The sequence below is a fragment of the Cetorhinus maximus genome, chromosome 20, assembly GCF_964194155.1.
Source record: "Cetorhinus maximus chromosome 20, sCetMax3.hap1.1, whole genome shotgun sequence".
Classification (NCBI taxonomy): Eukaryota; Metazoa; Chordata; class Chondrichthyes; order Lamniformes; family Cetorhinidae; genus Cetorhinus; species Cetorhinus maximus.
The window spans coordinates 74,249,508-74,276,515 of NC_135898.1; the positions used below are offsets into that span (position 1 = coordinate 74,249,508).

At 43.2% G+C, this 27,008-nt stretch overlaps 1 protein-coding gene across 1 annotated transcript in view; it reads left to right on the plus strand.

Moving 5' to 3' along the window:
* The window catches only part of adgra1b (adhesion G protein-coupled receptor A1b), a 537,318-nt gene that overhangs the window by 225,969 nt on the left and 284,341 nt on the right, over positions 1-27,008 (plus strand). Inside the window, exons 5-7 of the mRNA XM_078564920.1 lie at positions 1,985-2,056; positions 11,094-11,257; positions 26,179-26,392. Coding sequence (XP_078421046.1) covers positions 1,985-2,056; positions 11,094-11,257; positions 26,179-26,392 — 450 coding nt within the window. The remainder of the gene's footprint in view (positions 1-1,984; positions 2,057-11,093; positions 11,258-26,178; positions 26,393-27,008) is intronic.

Below are 27,008 nucleotides of genomic sequence, written 5' to 3' on the forward strand. Positions count from 1 at the left end.
CCCTCCAGGGCTTGAGTAGAAAAATCAAGACTGATACTACTGAGGAAGTGCTACACTGTCAGAGGTGCCATCTTTTGGATGAGACGTTAAACTGAGGCCCCATCTGCCTGCCCTTGGCACTATTTTGAAGAGGAGCAGGGGAGCTACCCCGGTGTCCTGGCCAATATTCATCCCTCAATCAACATGACAAAAACAGGTTATCTTGTTGATATCCTATTGCTGTTTGTGAGAATTTGCTACGGGCATAGTGGCTGCTGCCTTTCCCATGTAACAACAATGACTACATTGCAAGAAGTACATCATTGGCTGTAAAATGCTTTGAAATATCCATTGGTCATGAAAAGTGCGATATAAATGCAAGTCTTTCTTTTCTTCTTTTCACACTATCTACAGTCTGTACTGCACAGCAGATTGCAGGATGAGGTTGAAGTGCGATTTGAGAATTTGTATAAGGCAAGAACAGATCATCATCCTGGATGGTTTCAGCCACACCAGTTGCAAAGGCCTCAGTAACTGCCTGAACACTGTCTCCTCCAACCGATATGCAGCCATGCCTGTTCCCAGCCAGAAAATCTGGCAGCCTTCTCTCTAACTGGCGGCTCCATCACTCTTTTTTCTTCCATCTGAAAAACTCTTTCACAGCCACGTCCAATACCTGCTGCAGACAAATGCACCTCCCTTTTCAAAGGTGCAGTCTCAGTTTCAGTGCAGGCTAACTTTAATTGAGTTTAGCCTCACAGGGAACCTGGGTTCCCTGCTCAACAATGTGCTTAGCATTAGACTGCATGCTGGGGATGAGCAGGAAGTGTGAAGTCTGTTTGCTACCTGGATCACTTCAATGGTGTTGGGGTAATCTCGCACTACGATCCTGTGCACACTAATGCACTTTATCCACATTTTAGCCCAAAAATTCCACTGAATTGTTAGCATGTTCTAATTCCTTTACATGTATGTGTGCATCTATGTATGTTCTCTGCCCGAAGGCAGGTCCAGCCCACAGCACCACAGGCAGCACAAGGAGGCAGGTCCTGAATCCACCCGAGTTGGAATAGGAATCAAACCCCATGCTGTTGGCGCCAATCTAATCCACGCCAGCCGTCCAGCCAATTGACCCAACTGCGCCCCCCTAAGGAGTCTGAGTTGCTGTGAAAGCATACACTGTTACATGCATGTTGTAGCCTGGAGCTATTGATAATTATGGTAGAGGTTCCAATTTATTTCCATCACATAGCTGACCAGGAATCTCTCCCGCTCTTACCACTTGCCATTGGCATATGTTGGAAGAATTTACAGGTTGATACCCAGCCTGTTTAGCCGCATAATGAATACACCTTCCTTGGCCATCCAGTCCTGGAGTGGGCCTCTAACCTGGAGCTTCTGGCAAGGATGCTACCACTTGTGCCACAAGACCTACTAACAAAAATTACATATTGATCAATCGCGACAAGTAAGAAGAGATTTTGTAGATGACAGAATTTCTGGCGAATGTCAGCCTCTGTCCTGTGGCATTGTGAGTATAAAAAAATATATAGAATGAGCACTATAATTTACTCCATTAAAATGGTCTAATGTATTGACATCAACATTGTCTTTGATTGCAATGGTTAACTAATTGAATAATGTAGAATTACATGAACGTTTAAGCTACAAACCCCAAGTTGCTTAATTTGCACCAGTGGACACAGGCAAATTGTGAGAAGCCTTGCTGATCAAACCATTTGGATTGAATCTACAATGGAATATTTTCTACCTGCCCTCCAGAAATAATGGGCTTAATGAGCAGAATCTCCATTTCTTATTCCGCAAATTACTCCCATGGAAGAAGGATGAACAGTAACATTTCAATGTTTGCACTAAATGATATTAATTATACAAATTCATCACCACCCATGCCCATCCCCTCCCTTGATGCACCCACTCCCCACCCCAAACCAATGTGTTTTGTATGCTGGCGTTGGTCAGTAAATATTGCTTTGTTTTGCAGGAATTTGTCGGGGAACATCTTTTCAACGCTTCCTCTTGGGCTGTTTGTCGAGCTTGGTGCATTGAAAGTCTTGTAAGTAAAACCATTATAATCTGGAACTCTAGCCTACTGGAGATCAATCCTGTTAACTGGGCCATGTTGCTTCGTTTGTACTGCTCACAGTTATTGAGTTATTGAGTTTTAAAAACCTACATATATTAATCAATATATCTCGACCGAGGCTAAGTTCCAAAAAACTCAACCTCAGCTTTTCAACCACAGAATATCACTGCCACGCACCTCAGCTACTCTATTAACACCCAGGTGCAATTCTTAGGTGAACCTTTAAAAGAACAAGCAGTCTGTCCACTTGAAACCAGTGGGAGGATGCTTAAATATGCAAATCAGGACCCTGCAATGGTTGTAAGATCTTGGTTACAATTTTCATGCAAAAGTAGCTGAGCATGCACTGCTCATTCTGCATCCATCCTTACTAGGTATTAAGTACCCTAACCGGCTTTGACTGCTGAAGAGTGCCCAGGAAAATGGCCCAGGAGGATTTTCATTTTTAATGGAGAAATTCATGACTCGTGGAATTTAGGGACTTCTCATTTTAATATATTATAAGGAGCTGCCAGCAACATTGATGAGTGTGCTCATTGAAAACCTCTACTTTGTGATGGAAACCATGGCCACCATGATAGGATAGAAAAGTGTCCCGACTTAGAATCCACCCCCAAAATTGCTGGTATGCTCATGTTATGTGACAGAAGAGATGAGTAAATTCATAGACCATTGTGCCATTTGATGTGCATTATTTGCTGGGCTGTAGTTTGCAGTGTGAAGCACTTAATCACAGAATAAACATAACCGAACAATTAAAAATAACACTTTCCAACAGCATAAAGCCTTCCAAGTTGTCTTCCAGTCCCTTGAGGATCCCATGACCACCTGTTGTACAAAATACATTCAATATTAAGAAGTAGAGTCATCTAAATAAGAGCCCTGTTGAAGTATAAAAATGAAGAGGAAAAAAGGGTTAGACTCCGACATTTTCCACTTGGCATGCAGGTGCTGTTTTATGACAAATCTATGTCCAGTTCTTCCACTAGTTCTTATACTGTAATATTACAAAAATTGACTGTGATTCTTGATAGTTTCTAAATTCAATTTATTGTTCGAATTTTTCTATTCAGACATAGGATGAGTAGCTTATAATGTTGTGGCAGAAAGTTCCCTTTACTTACAATGATATTGCGGGTGGTTAGACCATAGCTGGATATAGTCAGTCATCTTTGTTCCTGTTTCTGTCGACTGTAAGGGGTAGCACCGATTGTTCTTGTGCGCCAGGTTTTATACCTTCAGTGCAGTGTGCTGGAATGTTCTTTCCGAGTGAGAAGGATGCTCACTACTCATACCTATCACCCAGCTGCTTCGAAACACTGCCCACTTTCTCCTCCAGTGGCATCCCTTGGAGTTTCCAGCCCCCACTGTCCTCAATCCTTTTGTGCATCTTCTTATTGGAATAGGTTCCCACAAGCCTTGACCGTGTATTACAAACCAGGCATACCAACTTTGCTTATCAGTAGTTTTATCCTGCAGGCAAAGGCATTGTGCCAATCACCTGCAGGCTGAGTGACTTGTTGTCTCAGCAGAATACACACTGTGATGATCACCACAGAATGTTTCCACCTCTGAAGTCCCGCTTCCTTGCAAAGCCTGCTGGTTCTTTTTGGTCAAATCACTCCTGAATTTGATTGGTGAGGTAGCAGTCGCAAGCCTTGGCGAACCAAACTTGATTGCGGCTGCATCTTTGCCTGTTGGTTCTGGTGTGTGTCTAAACACTGCATTTGCTGCAAAGTGAGAAGCTACCTCTCTTAATTGTCGAGTCTCCTAAAACTTTGGATAGCTAAAATTCGCTTAATTTTTAAAAATTATCTTAATTTAGATATATTTGGGTGTCAGGTAGAAAATGGATGAGCTTGCCTGAGGCAAATGATGTTTTTTTCCTGAAGATTTTTTATAGTGTTTTGACCTGGTGGAGTCAGAAATCCAAATTTGAAAATATTGTTCTGGTCTGATACTGTTTAGTGTTGAACATTTAACAATTACTGATGCTAAAGCTCAGCTTTCTCTGTTTTTTTTTGCTTCTACCTGTAACCTTTATACTTCCACAACTTGGAAAGATTTATTTTAAAGGCTATGTGTTGCAAGAACAATTTGTTCCATCTTATAAATGTGCCGTTAGAAATTTTGTAGGTGAACATATTTAAATGTAGTCAAAAATATCAAAGCTTTATAACAGATATAAATAAAAAATATTGACTTTTTTGATTTTGTTAATAATCCTGTTTGGAATCGTTAATGTTTGAAGAAGAAATCTGAACACCCATCAATTAACCAATAGAACTACGGCATAAAATTTCACATTTTTAAACAAAAACAAACTTCAATGTATATCAAAAAGAATTAAACAACAGTAAGCATTATTAACACTACAGCTTACAACTACATCGATTATGAACTCAGATCTATTTTTTCTTTCCACCGAAGAGTTCTCTTGACTTACAAAACCTTGAAGGTTCATTCACCAAAAAGGTATGCTATAGCCCTCCAGAATTTACTTTAATTCTCTGTAGTATTCCAGCTACTCCTCAGAGGTAAAATTCCTATGAGAATTCTCCTGAGCATTCCAGCTATTCCTCAGAGGTAAGACTCTATGGGGGTCCTTCCATTAGCTTTTGGTAATGCGACCCTCTATCTTTTCCTTTATTATTGATGTCTCAGCTCCTTGTTCAGCCAGCAGGTAGCCACAGCCTTCTCACAGTGTCCCAAGCTAACCCTCCACTGAACTACTTTCTGCCACAAGACTCTGTGAAGACCACTGTAGATTTCTTACACAAGCTGCAAGCTGTAGCATATCTTCCAGCTGCTTCTCCCTCATGAAATCCAAACTGAATGATAATGTTAGTATTTTCTCTGCTTGGAATGCAGGCCTAACTGACTATTATCTCCTGTTGGCTCTCTCAATCCAGTGAGATGCAGTCTTCACTAAAGCAAAGCAACAACTGCCTCTCTCTGTTCCCAGGCTGAACTGTCTGTTTCTGTCAGCAAACACACAGATAAATCAAACAATAGACTCGTCCAACCAAGGCTCCACCCTGAATAACTACCTCTATGGCCTAATCCTAGGTAGAAATGCAAACAACTATGTTTTAATTCCAAAGATTTCCTTGATCCTGGGAAACCATATGGATAATTTATATCTCTACTGGATGTTTTATGACCTTCTTTCCCAGAATTGCTAGTGTTTAGTTTCTTTATGGACACAATGGAAGACAGCCTGGCTCTACCAAGGGGTCTAGAAATAGGTAATCTATTGTTCAAGTTTTTGACTATCAGCTCTGACCTTGAAGATTAATTTAGGTTGCTTTTAACTGAATTAACTCCAAGTTTGTTTGAATTGCAATTACTTCAGGGTTGCTTATCAGTTTCTCATGATGTCCCCATTTTCTACAGCTAAAACTTTAATTCTTAAAACTAGATGTTATATATTTGAAAACATATAAATTATGAACTAGATTTTCATAACAATACAATTCCAAACCATGTGATGCAGCATTTTTAAAACCGAAAAAATTATTTGAAAACACACCAAAGAAACAAAAACCCAAAAGCTGTAGACCCTTAAAATAATAAATCCCTCATTACCTTTTAAAACAATATAGAATGGTTTGTAAGGAATTGTGGTTTAAAGTCTATTATTAAACAAAATTGCTCACTGAGAAGCAGATTCTTGGCTTTTTGTAGATTTAGCTGTTGTGATTTTTCTTGTATTTCGCTGCCTTGACACATGGACTATGGGCTGGATTTTATACAGCTGTCGAGGCAGAAACCACAGTGGCCAAGCCCACTTAATAAGGAGAGAAGCCCCCTATTAGTCTCCCAGTGGCAGGAAACCTCTCCCAGTTAAGTCAGAGGGCAGAAGGGACTGATGTGGGGTTCCCATTCACTATCGGCGGGATGTCAATTAACTTCATTAATTAGCCAATTGACACCTAATATCCCTGAGCCTACTGCAATTTAGTGGTGGCTCAAGGATTAAACGGAGGCCGCATGGGTCTACCACACCCTTGGAAGGCTGCCCAGCAAAGCCCACTGGGTTTGTCAGCAGCCTCCCAGGGTGTCCTTTACTATCAGATCCTCTGTGCCCAATCGAGGGAGCTTGCATTGGGCAGGGGATGGCTATCAAAGCCCCTGCCCTTGCCTCCGACACCCTCCCCCTTTCACTCACCTGTGCTCTTGGGTCCCTCCGTGATCCTGGGCCTCAGGTGGGTGATGTGCCTGGAGCCACTGCTGTTGGTTGAGCTGGCAGCATGTGGAACTGCCGGCCTCTGATTGGTCGGCAGCTCTCTGCGGAAGGGACTTCTGCTGCAGGGAACCTCAATCACTGGGAAGCCCCGATGGTGGCTTATTAAGTGCCTGAAGGGCACTTGATTCTGTCAGACACCTCCCACAGAACTGATGCGAGTTCCTGGCCTGTTCTACGACAGGCGGGTGAGACCCTGTCGTCCTGACAAAATCCTGACCTGTGTTTATAAATTGAATTGTTATGCATCCTGAACCTCTATCTCCTAATTCCTCTACCATTAATTATCCAGGATCCATGTTTAAAAATAAAATCCAAGGGATATGTGCTGAAGTACCCAGCTGTTTGAGAAGTATTTATTTATATTGGAGGATATCATGACCTTGGGAACCAGCAGGTGACACCTCAGAACTGATTGGATTTGCCTTGAAGAAGGAACTAGCTTAATAAATGTGGAATAAAAGCAGAAAATGCTGGAAAAACTCAGTCCGAATGACTCTTCTTCAGGCCCATATGACGTTGCCCAACATCTCCTCACACGTTTCATGATGACTGGCTGTTGATTGGCTAGCCAGCGTGAAACCACGGTCGGGGGCCAATCGTAGTTGGTGGTCCATTTCCTGAACGCTCCGGGGCCCGCTGATCGCGCCCACTCACCAACTGAAAATTCAGGCCCATATAACTAATTCCTCTGGGCTGTTCCTTATTTCAGTTATGTTTTTAATGTTTAACATCTAGCAAAGTACCTGTGTATGAGATTGCTGGACATATGATCTGTGTAATAATGATTTTATGTTTCACTGATTTGAAAGACACACAGGGCATGGAATGCCACTTGTGAATGATGAATTTATCTAAGTGAGCAATGTATATATATCACTATTTTACAAAAATCTATTGCAATATTTTCATTATTTTCAAAAAAGGATGGTATTAATTTGGCAAAAATGTAGCTGAAAATCAAGAACCAAAACCAAAAGTATATTCAAAACATGATTTTAACTAAGACATTATGATGAGAGTCATGTATGTGTGTGTGTCTGTGGTGTTTGTGTGTATGTGATGCGTTTGTGTGTGTGTGTTTCTGTGGCGTGTGTGTGTGTTTCTGTGGCGTGTGTGTTTCTGTGGTGTGTGTGTGTGTGTGTCTGTATGTTTCTGTGGTGTTTGTGTATGTTCCTGTGGTGTGTGTGTTTATGTGGTGTGTGTGTGTCTCTGGTGTGTGTGTTTCTGTGGTATATGTGTGCATGTCCTTCTGTGATGTTTGTGTGTGTGTGTATGTTTCTGTGGTGCATGTGTTTCTGTGGTGTGTGTGTTTCTGTGGTATGTGTGTGTGTTTCTGTGGTGTGTGTGTATTTCTGTGGTGTGTTTATGTGTGTGTGTTTCTGTGGTGTGTGTGTCTGTTTCTGTGGTGTGATGTTTCCGTGGTGTGTGTGTGTTTCTGTGATACATATATGCATGTGTTTCTGCGGTGTGTGTGCTTCTATGGGGTGTTCATGTGTTTCTATGGGGTGTTTGTGTGTTTCTTTGGGGTGTTTGTGTCTTTCTGTGGCTTGTGCATGTGTGTTTCTGTTGTATGTGTTTGTATGTTTCTGTGGTATGTGCGTGTGTGTTTCTTTGGTGTGTGTGTTTCTGTGATGTGTGGTATGTGTTTCTGTGATGTGTATGTGTGTGTAGCATGTGTTTCTGTGGTGTGTGTGTGTGGTCTGTGTGTGTGTGGTGTGTGTTTCTGTGGTGTGAGCTTGTGGTATGTGTTTCTTTGGTGTGTGTGTGTTATGTGTTTCTGTGGTGTGTATGCATGTGTGGCACATGTTTCTGTGGTGTGTGTGTGCATAGTATGTCTTTCTGAGGTGTGTGTGTGTGTGTGGTATGTGTTTTTGTGGCATGTGCAGTATGTGTTTCTGTGATGTGAGTGTGTGTTTCTGTGGTGTGTGTTTGTGTGGCGTGTATGTATTTCTGTGGCATGTGTGCATATTTATGTGATGTGTGTGTTTGTGTGGGGTGAATGTATGTTTGTGTGGGGTGTGTGTGTGTGTTTGTGTCGTGTGTGTGTGTATGTGTTTTTGTGGTGTGTGTGTGTTTCTGTGGCATGTGTGTGTGTTTATGTGGCATGTGTGCATACTTATGTGGTGTGTGTGCGTGTGTGTGTTTGTGTGGGGTGAGTGTTTGTGTGGAGTGTGCGTGTGTGTTTGTTTCTGTGGGATGTGTGTGTGTTTGTGTCTCTTTGGTGTATGTATGGGTGTTTCTGTGGTATCTGTATGTTTCTATGGTGTATGTGTATTCTTGTGTAGTGCGTGTATGTGTTTCCGTGGTATATGTATATATGTGTGTGTGTGTGTGTGTCTGTGTGTGTTTATGTGGTGTGTGTGTGGTTCTGTGGTGTTTGGTATGTGTTTCTGTGATATGTATATGTGTGTGGTATGTGTTTCTGTGGTGTGTGTGTGGTGTGTGTTTCTGTGGTGTGTGTGTGGTGTGTGTGTGTGGTATGTGTTTCTGTGGTGTGAACTTGCGGTATGTGTTTCTGTGGTGTGTGTACGGTATGTGTTTCTGTGATGTGTATGTGTGTGTGTGTTTCTGTGGTATATGTGTGTTTGTGTGTTTCTGTGGTGTGTGTGTGGTATATGTTTCTGTGGTGTGTGTGTGTGGTATGTGTTTCTGTGGTGTGTGTGTGGTGTGTGTGTGTGTGGTATGTGTTTCTGTGGTGTGAACTTGTGGTATGTGTTTCTGTGGTGTGTGTATGGTATATGTTTCTGTGATGTGTATGTGTGTGTGGCACGTGTTTCTGTGGCGCGTATGTGCTTGGTATGTGTTTCTGTGGTATGTGTGCGCATGGTTTGTGTTCTTGTGTGTTCGGTATGTATTTCTGTGGTACGTGTGTGTGTATTTCTGTGATGTGTGTGTTTCTGTGGTGTGCATGTCTGTTTCTGTGGCGTATGTGTGTGTGTGTTTCTGTGGTGTGTGTGTGTGTGTTTCTGTGGCATGTGTGTGTGTTTATGTGGCATGTGTGCATATTTATGTGGTGTGTGTGCGTGTGTGTGTTTGTGTGGGGTGAGTGTTTGTGTTTGTTTCTGTGGGATGTTGTGTGTTTGTGTCCCTTTGGTGTATGTATGGGTGTTTCTGTGGTGTGTGTGTGTGTGTTTTACAGTGGCTTGTGTCTGTGTATGTTTCTATGGTGTGTGTGTATTCCTGTGTAGTGTGTGTATGTGTTTCCATGGTATATGTGTGTGTGTTCGGTGTGTGTGTGTGTTTGTGTGTATTTGTTTCTATGGTGTGTGTTTCTGTGGTGTGTGTGTGTGTGTTTTTGTGGTGTGTGTGTTTCTGTGGTGTGTGTATTTCTGTGGTGTGTGTGCATGTGTTTCTGTGGACACTGTATTTTTGTGTGTATGTGTGTTCCTGTGGGGCGTGTGTGTGTTTCTCTGGTGTGTGAGTGGGTGCGTCTATGGTGTTTCTGTGGTATATGCGTGTCTGTGTGTGTGTGTGTGTTTCTGGTGTGTATGTGGGTGTCTCTGGTGTGTATGTGGGTATTTCTGTGGCATGTGTGTATGTGTATGTGGCGTGTGTGCATGTGTGTACTAGTTTTGACATGTAAGAGAGATAGTGTGCATTTGCCTTTTTTGAATAGAGCATTCAAGAAGAAAGGTGAAAGCTTGATACCTACCTAGCAGATACCAAGCAATACGTTTATATTACTAATAAAATTGGAACTATGAAAGGGGTTTTATTGTTAAAAGGTGAAGTTCAAAGGGGCTGGTGAGACAATGAGAATTTGCATTCAATCAGTAGTGGTAGGTATAACAAGATAACCGTTTTGGGTGTGTAGAGCAGAGGCGATGTGAGAAGAAAGCAGCTGTAAGCCTCCAACTGGCTCCAAATGAACCAAAGTGAAAAGAACCTCATTTTGAATTCGTAAGGTGAAAATGCTTTGCCTGGTGTCTGGTTAAGTCTATGGGTTGTTGTTGCCTTAATGAAGATTAGTTTGGGAATTTGTTAGAAGTTATGATAGTAGTATTTTGTAGCCATGTGTATATATATTTTAACCTGTGTAAATTAATAAAATGTTTCACTTAGTTTAATGTAAAACCTCGAGAGCTGATGGTCTGATTCCTGAATTTAGAGTCGTCTCTCAAACATAACACTTAAAATTGTAGGTTATGACAGTTGTTTAACGTTTCCCTCTGGGATTTTTAAATAACTCAGCTGTACCAACTGCATCGGTCATAACAGTGTGTGTGTGCGTGTGTGTGTGTGTGTGGTGTGTGTATGTGTGTCTGTGGGTGTGTACGTTTCTGTGGTATGTATGTGTGTATTTCTGTGGTCTGTGTGTGTGTGCGTGTGTGTGTGTTTGTGTGTATGTGAGTTTGTGTGTGTGTGTGTATATGTGTGTGTGTGTGAGTTTGTGTGTGTATATGTGTGTGTGTGTGAGTTTGTGTGTGTATATGTGTGTGTGTGTGAGTTTGTGTGTGTGTGTGAGTTTGTGTGTGTTTGTGTGTGTGTGAGTTTGTGTGTGTGTGTGAGTTTGTGTGTGTGTATGTGTGTGTGAGTTTGTGTGTGTGTGTTTGTGTGTGTGTGAGTTTGTGTGTGTGTGTGTGTATGTGTGTGAGTTTGTGTGTGTGTGAGTTTGTGTGTGTGTACGTGTGAGTTTGTGTGTGTGTGAGTTTGTGTGTGTGTATGTGTGAGTTTGTGTGTACTTTTACTATTTGTATCTCATAGCTATTTAAAAAAAATATACATCCTGATTTGCAAATTCATTTATGATTTTTACAGGCACTTTAGCACTGAATCTCTAATGTGTGACTGCAACCTTAGATGGCTTTTGCAATGGGCCAAAAACTCTTCAGTTCGAATAGCAGATGAAACGTTGTGCATCTACCCAAGTGCTTTGCAGGGACGGCCATTCAAAACTTTGAAAGCGAATCAGTTGTCATGTGGTGAGTGGAACTTTAATTTTAAAATTGTTTTGATTGTGATGTTTATTTTGGAAAAGTATCTGCTGCTTTAAAATTCACTCAATGAGTAGCGGCATGTCAGCCCATTGGGTAAGAGATTCTTTTATGTTATTTTGAGATAACAGAACGCTTTCATTACTTTTGTGTTGGACAAAACAGCACCAAGAACATGGGTGTTTATGTGGGTTAAAATTCAGCTGATAAGTCTCCCATTTCCACTGGATTTTGAGTAGGGTTGAACATAATGAAGCCTTTAAGTTTTTAATCCATAGGACTCGGTGATTGTGCGTTTTTGTTTTCTTGATCAAAATGGAAGTGGAAGGAATTTAGATTACATATGATCAAGTGAAACGTTTTTGGGATTGACAATAATTAATCAATCTCACCTCTCGACCTTGAAGGTATTTGAAGCCTGACGTCACGCAGTGTACTCAGCCTGAGTCATCTCTCTCCCTGACTGAGAAGAAATTAATTAAGATTAAAAGATAATCCATTCCTCCTTTCACAAGCTGCACCAACTCATTTTCCAGCAGCTCTATCAGTGACCATCCTGAGCGATAGCCAGGCATATGTTCATCTTCCTCAAAACCCAAACATTTTTATGGATGGATGTGTTTGGGAAACTGGAAAGGAGCATTGCTGAAATAAAAGATATTTTGTTGAAGCTTTTCGTCTTTTTGCAAGAATACGACGCAAGGGAAAACAACAAATTTATGCTGTATGGGAAGAGAGTGCTGATTGGTTGGCAAATCAACTCTGATTGGTAGAGGTGTTGCCTTGGAGAATGTATCAGTTGATGGTGGCTGACAGTTAACTGCCAAGCATTGTTTGAAATTTAAACCAGGCAGCTTGACTCTGGTCAAGGCACTGCCCTGAGGAATGAACCAGAGAATGGCCATCACTTATTTTGTTTAGCTGAAACAGGCGCAATGGTGTACATGTTCTTTGCGTCTGCAAAGGACAGGGTCTTGTGTATGTAGCTTCCACACAAATGCGCCACACTGCGAACCTGACTGACAATCTTAAATTGGTTGTCAGCATAATTCTTAGCACGCTGAGGATTATTTAGCAAATAATGCCCAATTGCAGAAACACATCTAATGTTGGACACTGTGTTTTGGGCTTTGCAAGTAAGGGCTGGTTGGATACAGTCTGTACCTTGTCCAATCAGAGTCCACTTGCCAACCATTCTGCACTCTCTGCTCATGCAGTTCAAGTTTGTTGTTTTCTATTACACTATATTCTTGCAGTCCTGATGAGTGCAAGACAAGAAGCTTCAACAAAATGTCTCTATTTTCAGCAGTACTCAAGTAATGTACGACCAAATGGCTAAACTGAAAGGAGCTTCCACACCATTGAGTCCTGAACTTTACTAGGAAAAAATATTAAGACCTCTGGAACATTCATAGGTTTCATCTTTCATAGGAAACCTGTTTGTGTATGTTGAATATCAAAATGGCACGAGGTTCCAAATGCTTAACACTGGTCAGAAAGTCTGTCTTCATTGTGCGGAGTCACGTTTTTACCCAAGAATGTTGACTTTCATTTCTCACAGACTTTAATTATTAGGATAAGTGTCATTTTTCACTTGTCAAGTGTTGCAAAGTTAATGATGTGGCTACTCGATGCTGAAGTGCATATTTTTAAACACTCATTTATTCAATTATTAATGAACAATAGCTCATTTTACACCCTTTAGGTGCCTCACCATGTTATTACATTCACAGGTGTTTCTGCCTCATTCATACTAGCAAAATTGACATTTATGCAGAGTTGATATATTAGCTGAGAACATTCTCCTGGTATTAGCAAACAGATGCTTAACATGTTCATATGGCATTCTTTTATCTGCTAATAAGACAGAAGGTAATACATTAAAAAACAGATTTGCAGGACCATCTTAACTACTTGTCTACTAATATTATCAACATTAAGTTCTAGGCTGTTGCGCTGAAAAGTTTTGAAACTGAAGCTGTTATGGGGGTTTGCAAGTAGAGATCCAAAACAAAGCTGTCAGACTTGGTTTTACCCTGGGTTGGGGCAGTGACTTACTCCCTCAATCTTGCTCCCTTCCTGTGGGATATAATTTTAACCTGTTTTTAGCAGACAGGCAGATCACCCACCGTCAGAGAGCAGAATATTCTTCAAATATTCAGATTTTGTCTCAATTATGTTTTCGGGTCCTGACTACAGTTTGAATCCCAGGCCATCAGATGATGTGGATGCAGAACCAGAAGAGACCCACGATTGCATGTTATTTTCATTTTCCCTTGTCTCTGGGCCAAGAGAAGCAGAAATGCTCCTCTGGGTCCCCCAAGGAAACCCCCTTTTCTAACTGAAATGCCCTCCTGACCCCTAATCCCTCCACACCCCCAATCACTTATTTGACAGCCAGGCACCGTTCCTCTGCCCACCGGTCATCTTGTAATTGCTGTGGGAGACTGCTTACAAGCAGATGAGGGTGGAAGTTAAAATCTGTTGTGTCTCATAGTGTGCAGGATTTCACTGTTTACCATTTACCACGGCCCTCACTTGCAGGCCTCCCACTGTGAGGTAAAATTGTGCAGGTAATTTTTGAAGAAAATGCCTTATTGTACATAACTTATATCCTCTGGAGGTTAACTTTCATTCATAGGGTTTAAGAGATTTGTGTTTGGAAGCAGTAAATCTGTGTGAAAGAAACCAAAAGAATGCAAAACAGATGTAGATTTGATCAGATGTGAGCTAAAAGTCATGATGCTCACTCTGGGGTTTGTTGTCAGACATATGTGATTAACTGGCTCTAGGATAACTGCAGAGTTTGGTGGACTATTGTTTACTTGGGCAGAATATTGAAATCTTTTCCATTGGGGTTGGCGGAGAAGAATTTTCTGCACTGTGGCTATTTTATGTGGCCATGCTGGATAACTCACAACACTAAGGCTGGAATTTCCCGGCCCCATTGGCATCAGGTGTCATGGCGGGTGGGGGGGGACAATATGGCGAGACAGCCAAAAATGTTCTCACGCCATTGTGAAAACAGTTTCCAATCGCCTGCTCCACCCGTCAATGACGGGCCGCGTTTTGTGATGCCGCACGTCAGGAACCCAATTTCAATACTTTAGCGTCTCATTATAAGCCCTGCCCTGCCGGAATCATCCCCCCCCACACGCTGGATCATCCAGGCAATCACGGCAGCGTGTTTCACAACTGTACATAATTGACGTCCACTTGGCGAGCTGCACTTCGCTCGGGACTTCGAGGTTTCTTTGCCTACCTTGCTTCGGGCAGCACTTGCGGCCATCAGTGCCAGGCTTTGCAGGCAGCATCACATCACTTTTGAGGGGCGGGAGTGCTCATAGGCAGGTCTCTAACTACCACAGAATCACAGAATGTTAACAACACAGAAGGAGGCCATTCGGCCCATCATGTCTGCACCAACTCTCCAAGTGAGCATTATGACCTAGTGCCATTGCCTTACCTTTTTCTCCATACTCTTGCACATTGTTTCTATTCAAATAATCATCTAATGTCCTCTTGAATGCCTCAGTTGAAGCTGCCTCCAGCACACTTCCAGGCAGTGCATTCCCAGACCCAAACCACTCATAGTGTGAAAAAGTTTTTTCTTACGTCACGTTTGCTTCTTTTGCAAATCACTTTAAATCTGTGTCCTCTCGTTCTTGATCCTTTTACGAGCGGGAACAGCTTCTCCCTACCTACTCTGCACAGCCCCCTCTTGATTTTGAACATCTCTATCAAATCTCCTCTTAGCCGTCTTCTCTCCAAGGTGAACAGTCCCAACCTCTCTAATCTATCCTCATAGCTGAAGTTCCTCATCCCTGGAACCATTCTTGTAAACCTCTTCTGCACTCTCTTCAATGTGTTCACATCCTTCCTATAATGTGGCACTCAGAACTGTACACAATATTTCAGCTGAGGTCTAATGAGTATCATATATAAATTCAGCATAACCTCCCTGCTCTTGTACTCTATGCCCCTATTATAAAGCCCAGGATACTATATGCTTTATTAACTGCTCTCTCCACCTGTCTTGCCACTTTCAAAGTTCTCTGCACTTTTACACACAAGTCTTTCTGCTTCTGCATCCACTTCAGGATTTCGCCACTCATTTTATATTGTCTATCCATGTTCTTCCTACCAAAATACATCACTGCACACTTCTCCGCATTGAGCTTCATCTGTCATCTATCTGTCCACTCCACCAACTTGTCTATGCCCTTTTGAAGTTCCACACCGTCCTCCTCGCAGTTCACGACGCTCCCAAACTCTGTATCATCCGCAAACTTTGAAATTGTCCCCTGCACACCAAAATCTTAATCATGAATATATATCAGGAAAAGCAAGGGTCCCAATACCGACCCTTGGGGAACTCCACTACAAACCTTCCTCCAGCCCGAAAAATATCCACTGACCATTACTCTCTGCTTCCTATTTTTCAGCCAATTTTGTATCCATGTTGCTACTGTTCGTTTTACTCCATGAGCAATAACTTTTCTCACAGGTCTGTTGTGTGGCACTGTGCAAAATGCCTTTTGAAAGTCCATGTACACCACATCAACAGCATTACCCTCATCGACCTTTTCTGTTACCTCTTCAAAAAACTCCAGCAAGTTAGTTAAACACAATTTCCCCTTTAGAAATCCATGCTGGCTCTTCCTTGTCAACCCATATTTTTCCATGTGACTACTAATTCTATCCCGGATAATTGTTTCTAGAATCTTGCCCACCACTGAAGTTAAACGGACTGGTCTGTAATTGCTGGGCTTATCCTTATAAACTTTTTTGAACAAGGGTATAATGTTTGCAATTCTTCAGTCCTCTGGCACCATCCTTGAGCCTAGGGAAGATTGAAAAATTATGGCTAGTGCCCCTACAGTTTCTACTGTCACTTCCTTCAATATCCTTGGATGCACCTCATCCAGTCCTGGTGCCTTGTCAACTTTAAGTACCGACAGTCTAGTCAACACTTCCTCCTTATCAATTTTGAACCTGCTAGTGACAGAGTTCCCTCGTCTATCACCATGGCCTGGGTAGCATCTACCTCCTTGGAAAAGATTGATGCAAAGTATTCAATTAATACCTTTGCCATGACCGTTTTGTCCATGTGTAAGTTACCTGTTAGGTCCCTAATCGGTCCTACTCCTCCTTTCACCACCCTTTTACTATTTATATGCCTATAGAAGACTTTGGGATTCCAGTTTACGTTGGCTGCCAATCTTGTCTCATAATCCCTCTTCGCTTCTCTAATTCTCTTTTTCATCTCCCCTCTGAACCTTCTGTGTTCCTCTTGGTTCTCAATTGTATTATCTACCTGACACCTTTCATAAGTACACTTTTTATTTTTTATCTTAATTTCGATCTCCTTTTTCATCCAGGGAGCTTTGGATTTGTTTTCCCGACCTTTCTCTTTTGAGGGAATATGCCTTGACTGTGCCCAAACCGATTCTTTTTTGAAGGTAGCCCATTGATCAGCTACAGTTTTTCCTGCCAACCTTTCATTCCAGTCTATCTGGCCCAGCTTCATTCTTTCTACATTGAAGTTGGCTCTCGTCCAATTAATTATTGTTACTCTGGATTGCCTATCGTCCTTTTCTATCATCATCCTAAAATGTACAATACAATGATCACTGTCTCCTAAATGTTCCCCCACTGACAGATGATCTACTTGGCCCACCTCATTTCCAAGAACCAGGTCCAACAGTGCATCTTTTCTTGTTGGATTGGACACAAACTGCTGTAGAAAATTCTCCTGAACACAACTTTGGAACTTTTGCCCATCTCTGCCCTTTACACTACCACTGTCCCAGTCTACATTCGGGTAATTAAAGTCCCCCATTATAACTACTCTATGATGCTTGCATCTCTCTGTAATTCCCCTGCAGATTTGTTCTTCTACATCCTTTTCACCAGATCAGCCATTAGGCGGGGGTGGCTTTTCAATGACTGCAGAGTGAGGGCCATACTGGGGAAGGGGGATATTCCACAGTGTGTTGCTGGGGCACATGTTGATCTGTGCAAGTGGCCTCAAGATGGTGAGGACTGAGGAGGCAGTCTCCAGAGGAGGTGAGGCCAGATGGAGATGTGAGGGTGCATGTGAGAGAGTGAGTGGTGATGACCCTTGGCAGTGAGTGAGATGCCAGTGAATGTGTGATGGGCTTGTGAGTATGTGAGTTTATAGTAATAAGATGGTTGCCATACCCTGGCAGCATGGATGAGATCATTCATCCGTTTTTTGCGCTGTGTGGCCAACCTGAGAGCAGTATTGGCATTGTCCGCCTCTGCCACCGCCTCCCAAGTTGGAGTAGTGAGACTGATGGGCCTCCTGCGGCCAGAGCGGGTGTAGAGGACATCGTGGCGGGCCTCCATGGCGACCAGAAGGCATCCCAGGGATGGTTCACTGAATCGGGGGGCTGCACTCTTCCTGGCTTTTGGGGTCATGGTTTCACCTAAGCAGTCCAAGGCTGCAAGAATTGAGAAGTGCGCACGTGGCTGCAGTTTAAAATGGCACCCTGCGTGAGGAAGCGATGAAGTAATGGCATGGCGGGCAAATTGGAGGTTTCCCGCTGGCGAGATGGCGTGTTTCCTGTGGCTGCATAATTAATGAGGTGGAAATGGGAGGATACGGCGCGAAAGCCCACCATTGCGTCCGGTGGGTATCATGGCTTTTTCCCGCCCACTACCTCACTTTGTGCAAATTTGGGATGAATCCGCCCTAAGAACGATTAAATGCCGCAGGATAGTAAGATTCAGTGCAGCACATTCCCTAATAATTAGCAAATATTTTCTGTCTCACACCATCTGCTTATAGAGGCCATGCTCGCAAAAGCCTTTTTTAAGTAATGTTATTATTGCTGCAATTCACAATTGAAAGTGTCAGAAAAATTGACATGGGGCTGAATTTTCCAGTCGGTGAGTAGGGGCGGGCATCCCAACGTCACCGCACGTCACTTAGATTTTCAGTTCGGCGGGCGCACAGCTGACTCGATTGCACGCCTGCCGAACTGTCAAAGGCCTATTCAGGCCCGTTAAAAGCTAATTTAAACAATTAAATGAGCTGCCCGTCCAACCTTAATTAAGGTTGGCGCCCAAGCGACCTTCGCATTTTTTCATGGAACCTCATCCACGGGCGGGCTGAGGTTTCATGACGTGTTTAAAAATTCAATAAAATTTTTTAAAAAAATCATTGATTTTCTGTCACATGTCACATGAGGGGACATGTTTTAAAAGTTTTCAAATACTTTATTTAGAAATTTCTGCGCTCTTTTGTGCGTATGCGCGAAAGAGCACACTCCTGACTCAGGGAATCCTCCCCGCCCGCACAGGGAGCGCTCAGCGCTTCCGGGTGAGCCTCATGCTTAATTGGCCTGCCCATGTAAAATGGCGGCGCGCACTCAATCGGGGGTGCCGATCGGGCTCGCACTCGCTCCTGCCCGCCCCTGCACAACCCCCCCCCAATGGGTGTCAAAATTCAGCCCATGAAGAAATGTAATCCACATTGCTGAAAAATTGGTTGCATGCAATTCACAAGTATGCGTTGGTAATTTGAGTCGATGTGTCTGGCTCTACTATGTCAGAGTACAGTTGTACTAGTGTTAGGTATCATGCCTGGAAACAACAAAGTCCAGATAAAGAAAACATTTTGCAAATGTGTTATTGTAATGAAAGCAGTTAATGGCTGTATGACAGAGAGTCTATTGATTGCAGTCTGTTTAACAGCTTGCAGCATGGTAACAGGCTTCAGTTGGTATGTTAGTTTATGCTCAGCTGCGTTCTAAGGACTTTTAAGGATAGACTTTTTTTAATTGGTGCAATTTGGCATACAAGGGCCAGGAAATGACTTGTTGCAATATTTTACTTTCTCCCTATGGCGGTAATACATTGTGTTATTTCCTGTGGATTTTCCTGATTGGGAACAGTAATCTCTCACAGAATATCCTCCTCAGAGTCTCTGCAAGAACTTCATTAAGATATTAAATCTTATGCAGTGAAACCTCCTGCAATCCTCCCTTCTCTGATTTGCATGATGCACTTAGTCTGCTCATGAAACATGGCCGTTAAAGGTCAGTAAAATATTCTGTTAAAGGTTGCTTGCTACAGTTGAAAGTGCTATTGCAAACCTTGACAAGATGTGTGGGTCCTTCAGCACTCTCCTCTTCTTGAGGCACATGAAATGGCTGAACATAGAGACATGGAGGAGGTTTGTCAGCACTGGAGGTTTGTCTGCACATCCACTCTCATCCATTGACCCCTACTTGCAGGCCCAAATTCATTTGGACGTTCTCTTGCCATGGAGAGATTAACTCAGGAGGCAATGATGGAGCAATGCCATCTGCTGTGAACTGACCTGCAGACAACCTCAGCTACTGCAACTGTAAATAGCAGGGATGGTACCTGATATCATCAGCGTCTATGCATCTGGTTCCTTCCAGACTTCCATGATCTGTAACAGTCAATCAGCAGTGCACCAGACATGTCTCTGATGCTTTCTTCAGCCAGACAGCCGACTTTGTCAATTTCTTCCAATTTTCTTTGTACACACAACCAGAGAATGAAAGAACGCTGAAATGATTTTAGCTCAAAGGCTTCTCCATGATCCAGGAGATTGTGTATTCAACTATGTGGCTCAGGCCAATGGTACTCCATAGAATTCTAGAATTGATACAGCACAAATTTGACCCATTGTGCCTTTGTCAGCTCTTGGGTAGACTATCCATTTAGTCTCACTCCCCTGTTCTTTGCCCATAGCTCTATAGCTTTGTTTTCTCTTTCAAGTTTCAATCCATTATCTTTTGAATGTTACTATTGAATCAGCTGCCACCACCTTTTCTGACAGAACATTCCAGATTACAACAACTCTTTTTGTAAACAAAAAAGTTTCCTCATGAACCCTCTTTTGCCAATCACCTTAAATCTGTGTCCTCTGGTGAGTAACCCTTCTGCCTCTGGAAGCGGTTTCTCTTTATTCACTCTATTTTATGATTCAAAGATCTCCATCTAGCCTTCTCTGCTTCAAGGAGAACAACCTCAGCTTCTCCAGTCTCTCCACATAACTAACCTCCCTCGCCCTTGGAACTATTCTAGCAAATCTCTTCTGCACCTTCACCAAGGCCTTCCTAAAGTATGGTCCCCAGAATTGAACGTAATTCTTCAGCTGTGACCTGAGCAGTGTTTTCTAAAGATTTAACGTAACTTCTTCATTTTTGTACTCTGTTCCCATATTAAAAAACCCAAGGATCCCACATGTTCTTTCAACAGCCCTCTCAACTTCTCCTGACATCTTCAAAGATTCATGTACATACACCTCATGGTCTTTCTTTTCCTGTGCCAGGGTTTAAAATGATAGAATTTAGCTATACTTGCCTCTCCTCATTCTGCCTACCAAAATGTATCATTTCACACTTCTCTGCATTAAATTTCATCTGCAGTGTGTCTGCCCATTCCACTGTCCATGTCCTCCTCAAGGCTGTCTGCCTTCTTGTTTCCTACATTTCCAAGTTTCATTGCAAACAAAATGTACATCCAGCTCCAGGTTATAAATGTATACCAACAAATGTAATGTTCCTAATACCAATCCATGGGGAGTACCACTGTACACTTCCCTCCAGATTGAAACAAGCATTCACCACTGCTCTCTTCTTTCTGTCCCTTAGCCAATCTTGTATTTATGCTGCCACTGTCCCTAAATCCCATGAGTTTCAATTTTTGCTGCAAATACTTCCTAAAACTCGCTAACTACATCCATCAGGATGTACGTGTAACTGTGTTGGTGCTTGCAAGCTTTAGGGAGGGTTGCATAGTGATATCAGCGGCTGATCTTACCCTGGGCAACCGGCAATGCTGTTTGGCTCCTCCTCCAGGACTTAAATATGACTCAAAATAAACAAGTATTAAAATGCTGGGGCAACATTCACCCCCCCCAACCCCCCAACCCTGCTGGGGGTGGATGTGCGGGAGCGGGTGCAAACAGGCGGGTTCCCAATCGGCACCCCCAAATGGGGGCGCGGCGCCATTTTATATGGGCGGGCCAATAAAGGCCTGCCCAGTGTGATGTCCGCCAGGAAGCGCTATGCGCTCCCTGAGCGGGCGGAGGGAGGGGATTTCCCTAAGCCGGGATTGGGCTCTTTCACACATGCAAGCGGAAGAGCGCATAGATCTCCCTGAGACAAAGTGCTGCCTCAGGGAGATTGGCTCAGGTTTGAAACATTAAATAAAGGTGAGAAAAAAATTTTGCTGCCATGTCCCCTCATGTGACACTGTCACATGAGTTGGGACATGCCCATAACTTTTATTTTAACATACTCTGAAATTTTTAAATCCTTCATGAAACCTAATCCCGCCCATGGATGAGGGTTCATGCTTTTTCTAATGCCCGCCAGGGCTCCTGGCCTGCCCACCAACCTGGACAGGCAGGTCCATTAATGATTTCAATTACTTTTTTAATGGCCTTAATAGCCTGCTGACCTGAGAAGGTAAATGACGCGGGTGATATCGGGACACCGGCCTGACGTCACCCCGCATCACTTTACGCGTCGGTGAGCGGGCCCCACACCCACTGCCCCGTTCGCCGACCGGAAGATGCAGCCCCTGATTTCAAGAGACACTTTCAAACAAGGTATTCTGTGTGTGTGAGGCAGGGACAAGACCTGAGGGTGAATGGTCACTCAGTCATGAAGTTTACGGCTTCACCTTTTCTGCTGCCTTGATGCTCTTATAGCCGAGGATGGTCAAGGTGATCTCCTCAAGGGGGACCACAGATTTATCATTTCTGGAACAAAAACAAAAACAGCTGGAAAAACTCAGCAGGTCTGACAGCATCTGTGGAGAGGAAGACAAAGTTAACGTTTCGAGTCCGAATGACTCTTCTGGACCCTCTTTTGTTGTAGGTCTATTCCCATGAATTAGAAAGAGATAATGAACTTGTAGTTATATAACCCTTTATCATGAACCCATGGAATTTAATGCCCTTCCCCAAGGTGAGTTTGGCGGTGGGACAATTTAATTGGGTGGGAGGGTAGCAGGTGGTGACCTGCCGCCTTCTTGCCTCTATCCTAATTATGTCTGGGGTGGAAAGGCTTGTGGACAGCCTTCATGCCTTGCTGCCTATTGAGGCCCTAAAGTGGGCAATTAATACCCACTGAAGGGATTCATCCTGCTGCTGCTTGTAATCACCTAGCAGTGGGTGGGGGAGTCACCAGGTGGGAAGCCCAAGAAGCAAACCCTGTCTGGGCTGCTGGAAGGCTTCTGGTGGGATGGGGCTAGCTGGTGGGAGTCCCTTGTTTAAAGGTACCAGTGCCTGATCGAAGGACCCAGCATCAGGAAGGGAGGGCTCACTAAGAGCCACCCACCTGCACTTGTTGCTGACCTCCCCAGTGAGCCCCACCCCATGGCCCTATCCCGTCATCACTCTCCAGTGGTCTGGGGTCCCTAGGTGAACCTGCGCTTCAGGTGGGTGCAATGCTGGTATCTGCCATCGCTCCCCAGTGGCACTGCTGAGCAATTCACAGCTGCTGGCCTCTTATTGGCAGCAGCTCTAAGGGGGTGGCACTTCCGGCCACAGGGACCTTGATCCTGGGGAGGGCCCGTGGCTGCCCAATTAAGTGCCTTATTGACACTTAATTAAGTGGGCCTTCCTGAAAGGAAGCAACACGGACCTATTGCCGGCTCTTCAGCTGGCAGGCAAGAGCCCCATTGCCTCCATTAAAAACCACCCATGATGTTTCAAAGTGCTGCACAACCAATAAACTACTTCTGAGTTTATGGCACAGTTTGTTTGCAATCAACAGCAATTTTGAACACAGCGACTTTGCAAAAACAGCAAATATGATGAACGACTAAATAACTTTTTTTGGTGGTGTTGTTTGTGGGAAGAATATTGATCAGGACACCAGGAGAACTCCTTTGCTCCTCTTCAAAAGATGCCATGTGGTCTTTTATGTCTACTTAAGCCACCAAAACAGGGTAAAAGGGTCATTGTTTAACATATCACCTTGAAGGCACACCTTTAGTCCTGCTAGCCTCAGACATATATTGAAGTTCTAGATTGGGACTTGAGCTGCTATCTTCAGACTCAGAGGTGAGTACTATAAAAATAAGCCAAGCTGATTAGATACCATTTTATACTGTAAGCAGAGAAGGCATTCTGAGACACTGAAAGTGATTGTACAATGAGTATGGATGTGCACAGTAAGGAATGAAAGGACCCTGTAAAGTTGCCTAAGGGAATTGTATGGAACGATAAGAAGCATAGCAGATTGGCAGACAACAACTTGTCGTATTCATATGCCATCTGCTAATGGAGTTGTTGGGTAGCTTTGCTTTGTTATATTTCCTGACATGTACCAACACCTATATAGAGTCCCACGTAATACACATGATTTTGGATCTATTAGCCACCTCAGCTGCACTCTTGTCCTTTGGGTGGCCTATCCTGGAGCGACAATTGGTGCTGTAATCCTCTTCATGCATAGCACTTGCATTTGTTGAACATTGAGGCTTTTGTGGTCCTTTGCCACAGCCTCTACATTTGCTTTTTACGTCAGTGGTTTGTTTTTGGGCACTTCTTTAACCTCCTGCATTCTTTTGAAAGTTTGGCACTGAACTTTGACTTACCTTTACATAACCCCACCACTTTTAATTCTGGTCTCCAACTCATCATTAATGTTCCAGTTTCCTGGCTTTCCCATTTTGTAAACTCGCAATCAGGTCCATTCAATGCCAGGACCTCCCCTTGAGCAGGCAATCTGGCCAACACTGGAAGATCTGGTAAGACTAATAGTTTCTGGTTCATTTGTAGCAAGAGCATAAAGGTGACAAGACCAGAAAGTCTAACCTGTGTGTTTAATTGGCTCAAATCTTCTGAGGAATGGCAATAATCATCGTCTGATTGCCACTCTCCTCCTAAAGTATACTTCCCTGCACTACGCTGGAGCTCCGCATTCCTGACTGGGACTTCCGATCCTGGCTTCTCCAGAAATGCGGAGCATACTTCAAATCATACAGCTTCTTCATAGCATTGGATCATCGGAGGGGGGGGAGGACAAACAATACCCCCCCTTTTACAGCACTAGCTGCCATATTCTGGTAAGTGTTCAGTAACACATTGAAAAGTCTAGGACATTTAAACAGCTTTTCAGTGTGTTGGTGTAGGAGTTAGTGGGTGAGTGATTGGGTGAATGTGTAGATGAATAAGGGGGGTGGAGTGAGTGAGGTAAGTGGGTAAAAAGGCAGGGTGGCAGGTGGGTAGGATTGCAGTTATTTAGGGTGGGAGGTCTGTAGAGTGATGGCGTTGGGCCAGGGAGTTAGGAGGGAGTCGAGTGGAGAGGTCAGGTCATGGGGAAGTCAGGTGGTGGAGCTAGTCAGGTTGGGTTGGGGGGAATATTGGGGGTGGGTCAGGTCAGGCTCAGTTGCGGGGTCAGGGGGGGAGTTGGGTGGTGAAGTTGGTTCGGAGGGTCGGGAGGGGAGTTGGGTGGTGAGGTCATGTCAGGTTGAGTTGTGGAGGGATTTGGGGGGTAGTTGAGTGGTGGGGGCTAATCAGGTCGGGTTGTTGGGTCAGGTCAGGTCAAGTGTAGTGCCAGGAGCAGCACCAGGCATACCTAAAAATGAGATGCCAACTTGGTGAAGATACAACACAGGACTTCAAGCATGCTAACAGTGGAAGCAGTATGTTATACACACAGCTAAGCAATCCAGCAACTATGGATCAGATTGAAGCTCTGTATTAATGCTGCATCCAGTTGTGAACAGTAGTGGACAATTAAATAGCTAACCGAAGGAGGAAGCTTCATGAACATGCCTAGTGTCAATAACTGGAAGGCCAGCATCTGAATGCAGAAGAGATTACTGAAATACTCACATCTTCTGCATAAGTACCGAGTAGATGATCCACCTCTGCTTCTTCCTGAGATTCCCACCATCACAGATGCCAGTCTTCAGCCAATTCGATTCATGTCACGTGATTGTTTTTGTTCTTCCATGGATGTGGGTGTTGCTGGCTAGGCCAACATTGTTAACTATCACAAGTTGCCCTTGAAACGATGGTGGCGAGCTGCCTCCTTGAGCCGCTGCAATCTATCTGGTGCAGGTATACCTACAGTGCTGCTGGGAAGGAAGTTCCAAGATTTTGATCCAGCGGCGGTGAAGGAACGGCGATACCGTTCCAAGTCAGGATGGTCTGTGGCTTGGAAGGGAACTTGCAGGTGGCGGTGTACCCATGGAAAAAAAAACAAAAAAAATGTTAGCCTCTGCTCACCTTGTCCTTCCAGGTGGTAAAGGTTGCAGGCTTGGAAGGTGTTGTTGAAGGAGCCTTGTCGCTGGGTCAAAATCGTGGAACTCCCTACCTGTTGTTAATATCTTCATCAAATGAACAGCACCGGTTTCAGAAGGTGGCTCACCATTCCCATTCTCAAAGGCAATTAGGGATGGGGAATAAATACTGACCTTGACCAGCAACATCCGACATCCGATGAATAAATACATTTTGCAGAGTAAAGGAGATAACTGACGTGCTTAAGCAAGAATTTTGAGCATATCTGACGAGAAAATGGTAACATATAATAACGATACAAATGATAGTGAAACAAGGCACTTTTACTTAAGCAGAGATCCAATGTTTTTATGACTGAGAGATATCGGTGCAAGAAGAGTAGTAAGTACCCATGTACATACAAGAACTAAATCTGATTGGAATTAGGAAATGATATACTTAATGTACTGTAACTCGGATTAGAAGTAACCATTCCGAAATAATCCCCATGAATATTGTGAAGGAACATTAATGTAAGGAAGTATGTCATGATTTCTACAAAAAATAGTCTTTTTTTTGTGCTGGTATTGATTATCTGAAACTTATTTTGTACTTATCGAAGGGTTAGGCAATGTGTTCATTTACAATTGTTCATTTTCAGATGGTCCCCTGGAGTTGCCTTTGTTCCAGATGATTCCATCCCAACAACAAGTGGTATTCCATGGTGATCGTTTGCCTTTTCTGTGCACTGCAACATATGTGGATAAAACGACTCAAATCCAATGGCGCCATGGTGGGAAAGTAATGGTAACGGATGAAGATAATGAAATATTTGTAGAACCAGTTATCATTCATGATTGTTGCTTAATATCCAGGTACGAACACCCTTTTTGCTTGCTTTTGAAGTATAATTGGATTGTTTGCTATCTAATCAATTGGGCCTGTTGGTTTGTGTTTTTTTTTTGTTATATCATAGCTCAGAAAATGTATTTTTTCAGTAGATAAATCCCAGATTGCCCTGCATAGTTGCACATTACAGATGATATGTTGCAGAGTGTACAGCACTGGGCTGGAGCATAAATTTAATGACTGAAGTCGAAGGAATTTTGCACACCTTTGCATTGTCCTCAGTAGTGAGTGCCACCTTCTGGAGTGAGGAATAATTACAGATACTTCAAGCATTTTAGCATCATTTATCACTCTCTGTACTGCAAACTAGGTTAGCAAAAGAATTTAGGATGCAAATTCAAATTTTATTTGTAACTTCTAAATATGCTACAAATGAGCCTTGTGATTGTTGTTTCCAACTCACTTATTTTTTAATTTTAAACTTGAAGACTTATCTATTGGTACAAAACAAATATTCAAATGAATGTGATGAAAATATACAACAAGTACCAATCCATAGGATGACCATCATGATCCAAGCGAAGTATATTGTTCTAGCATGCTCACTCTGTAACAAGTGTTTGCTACACATGGCAAAACAAA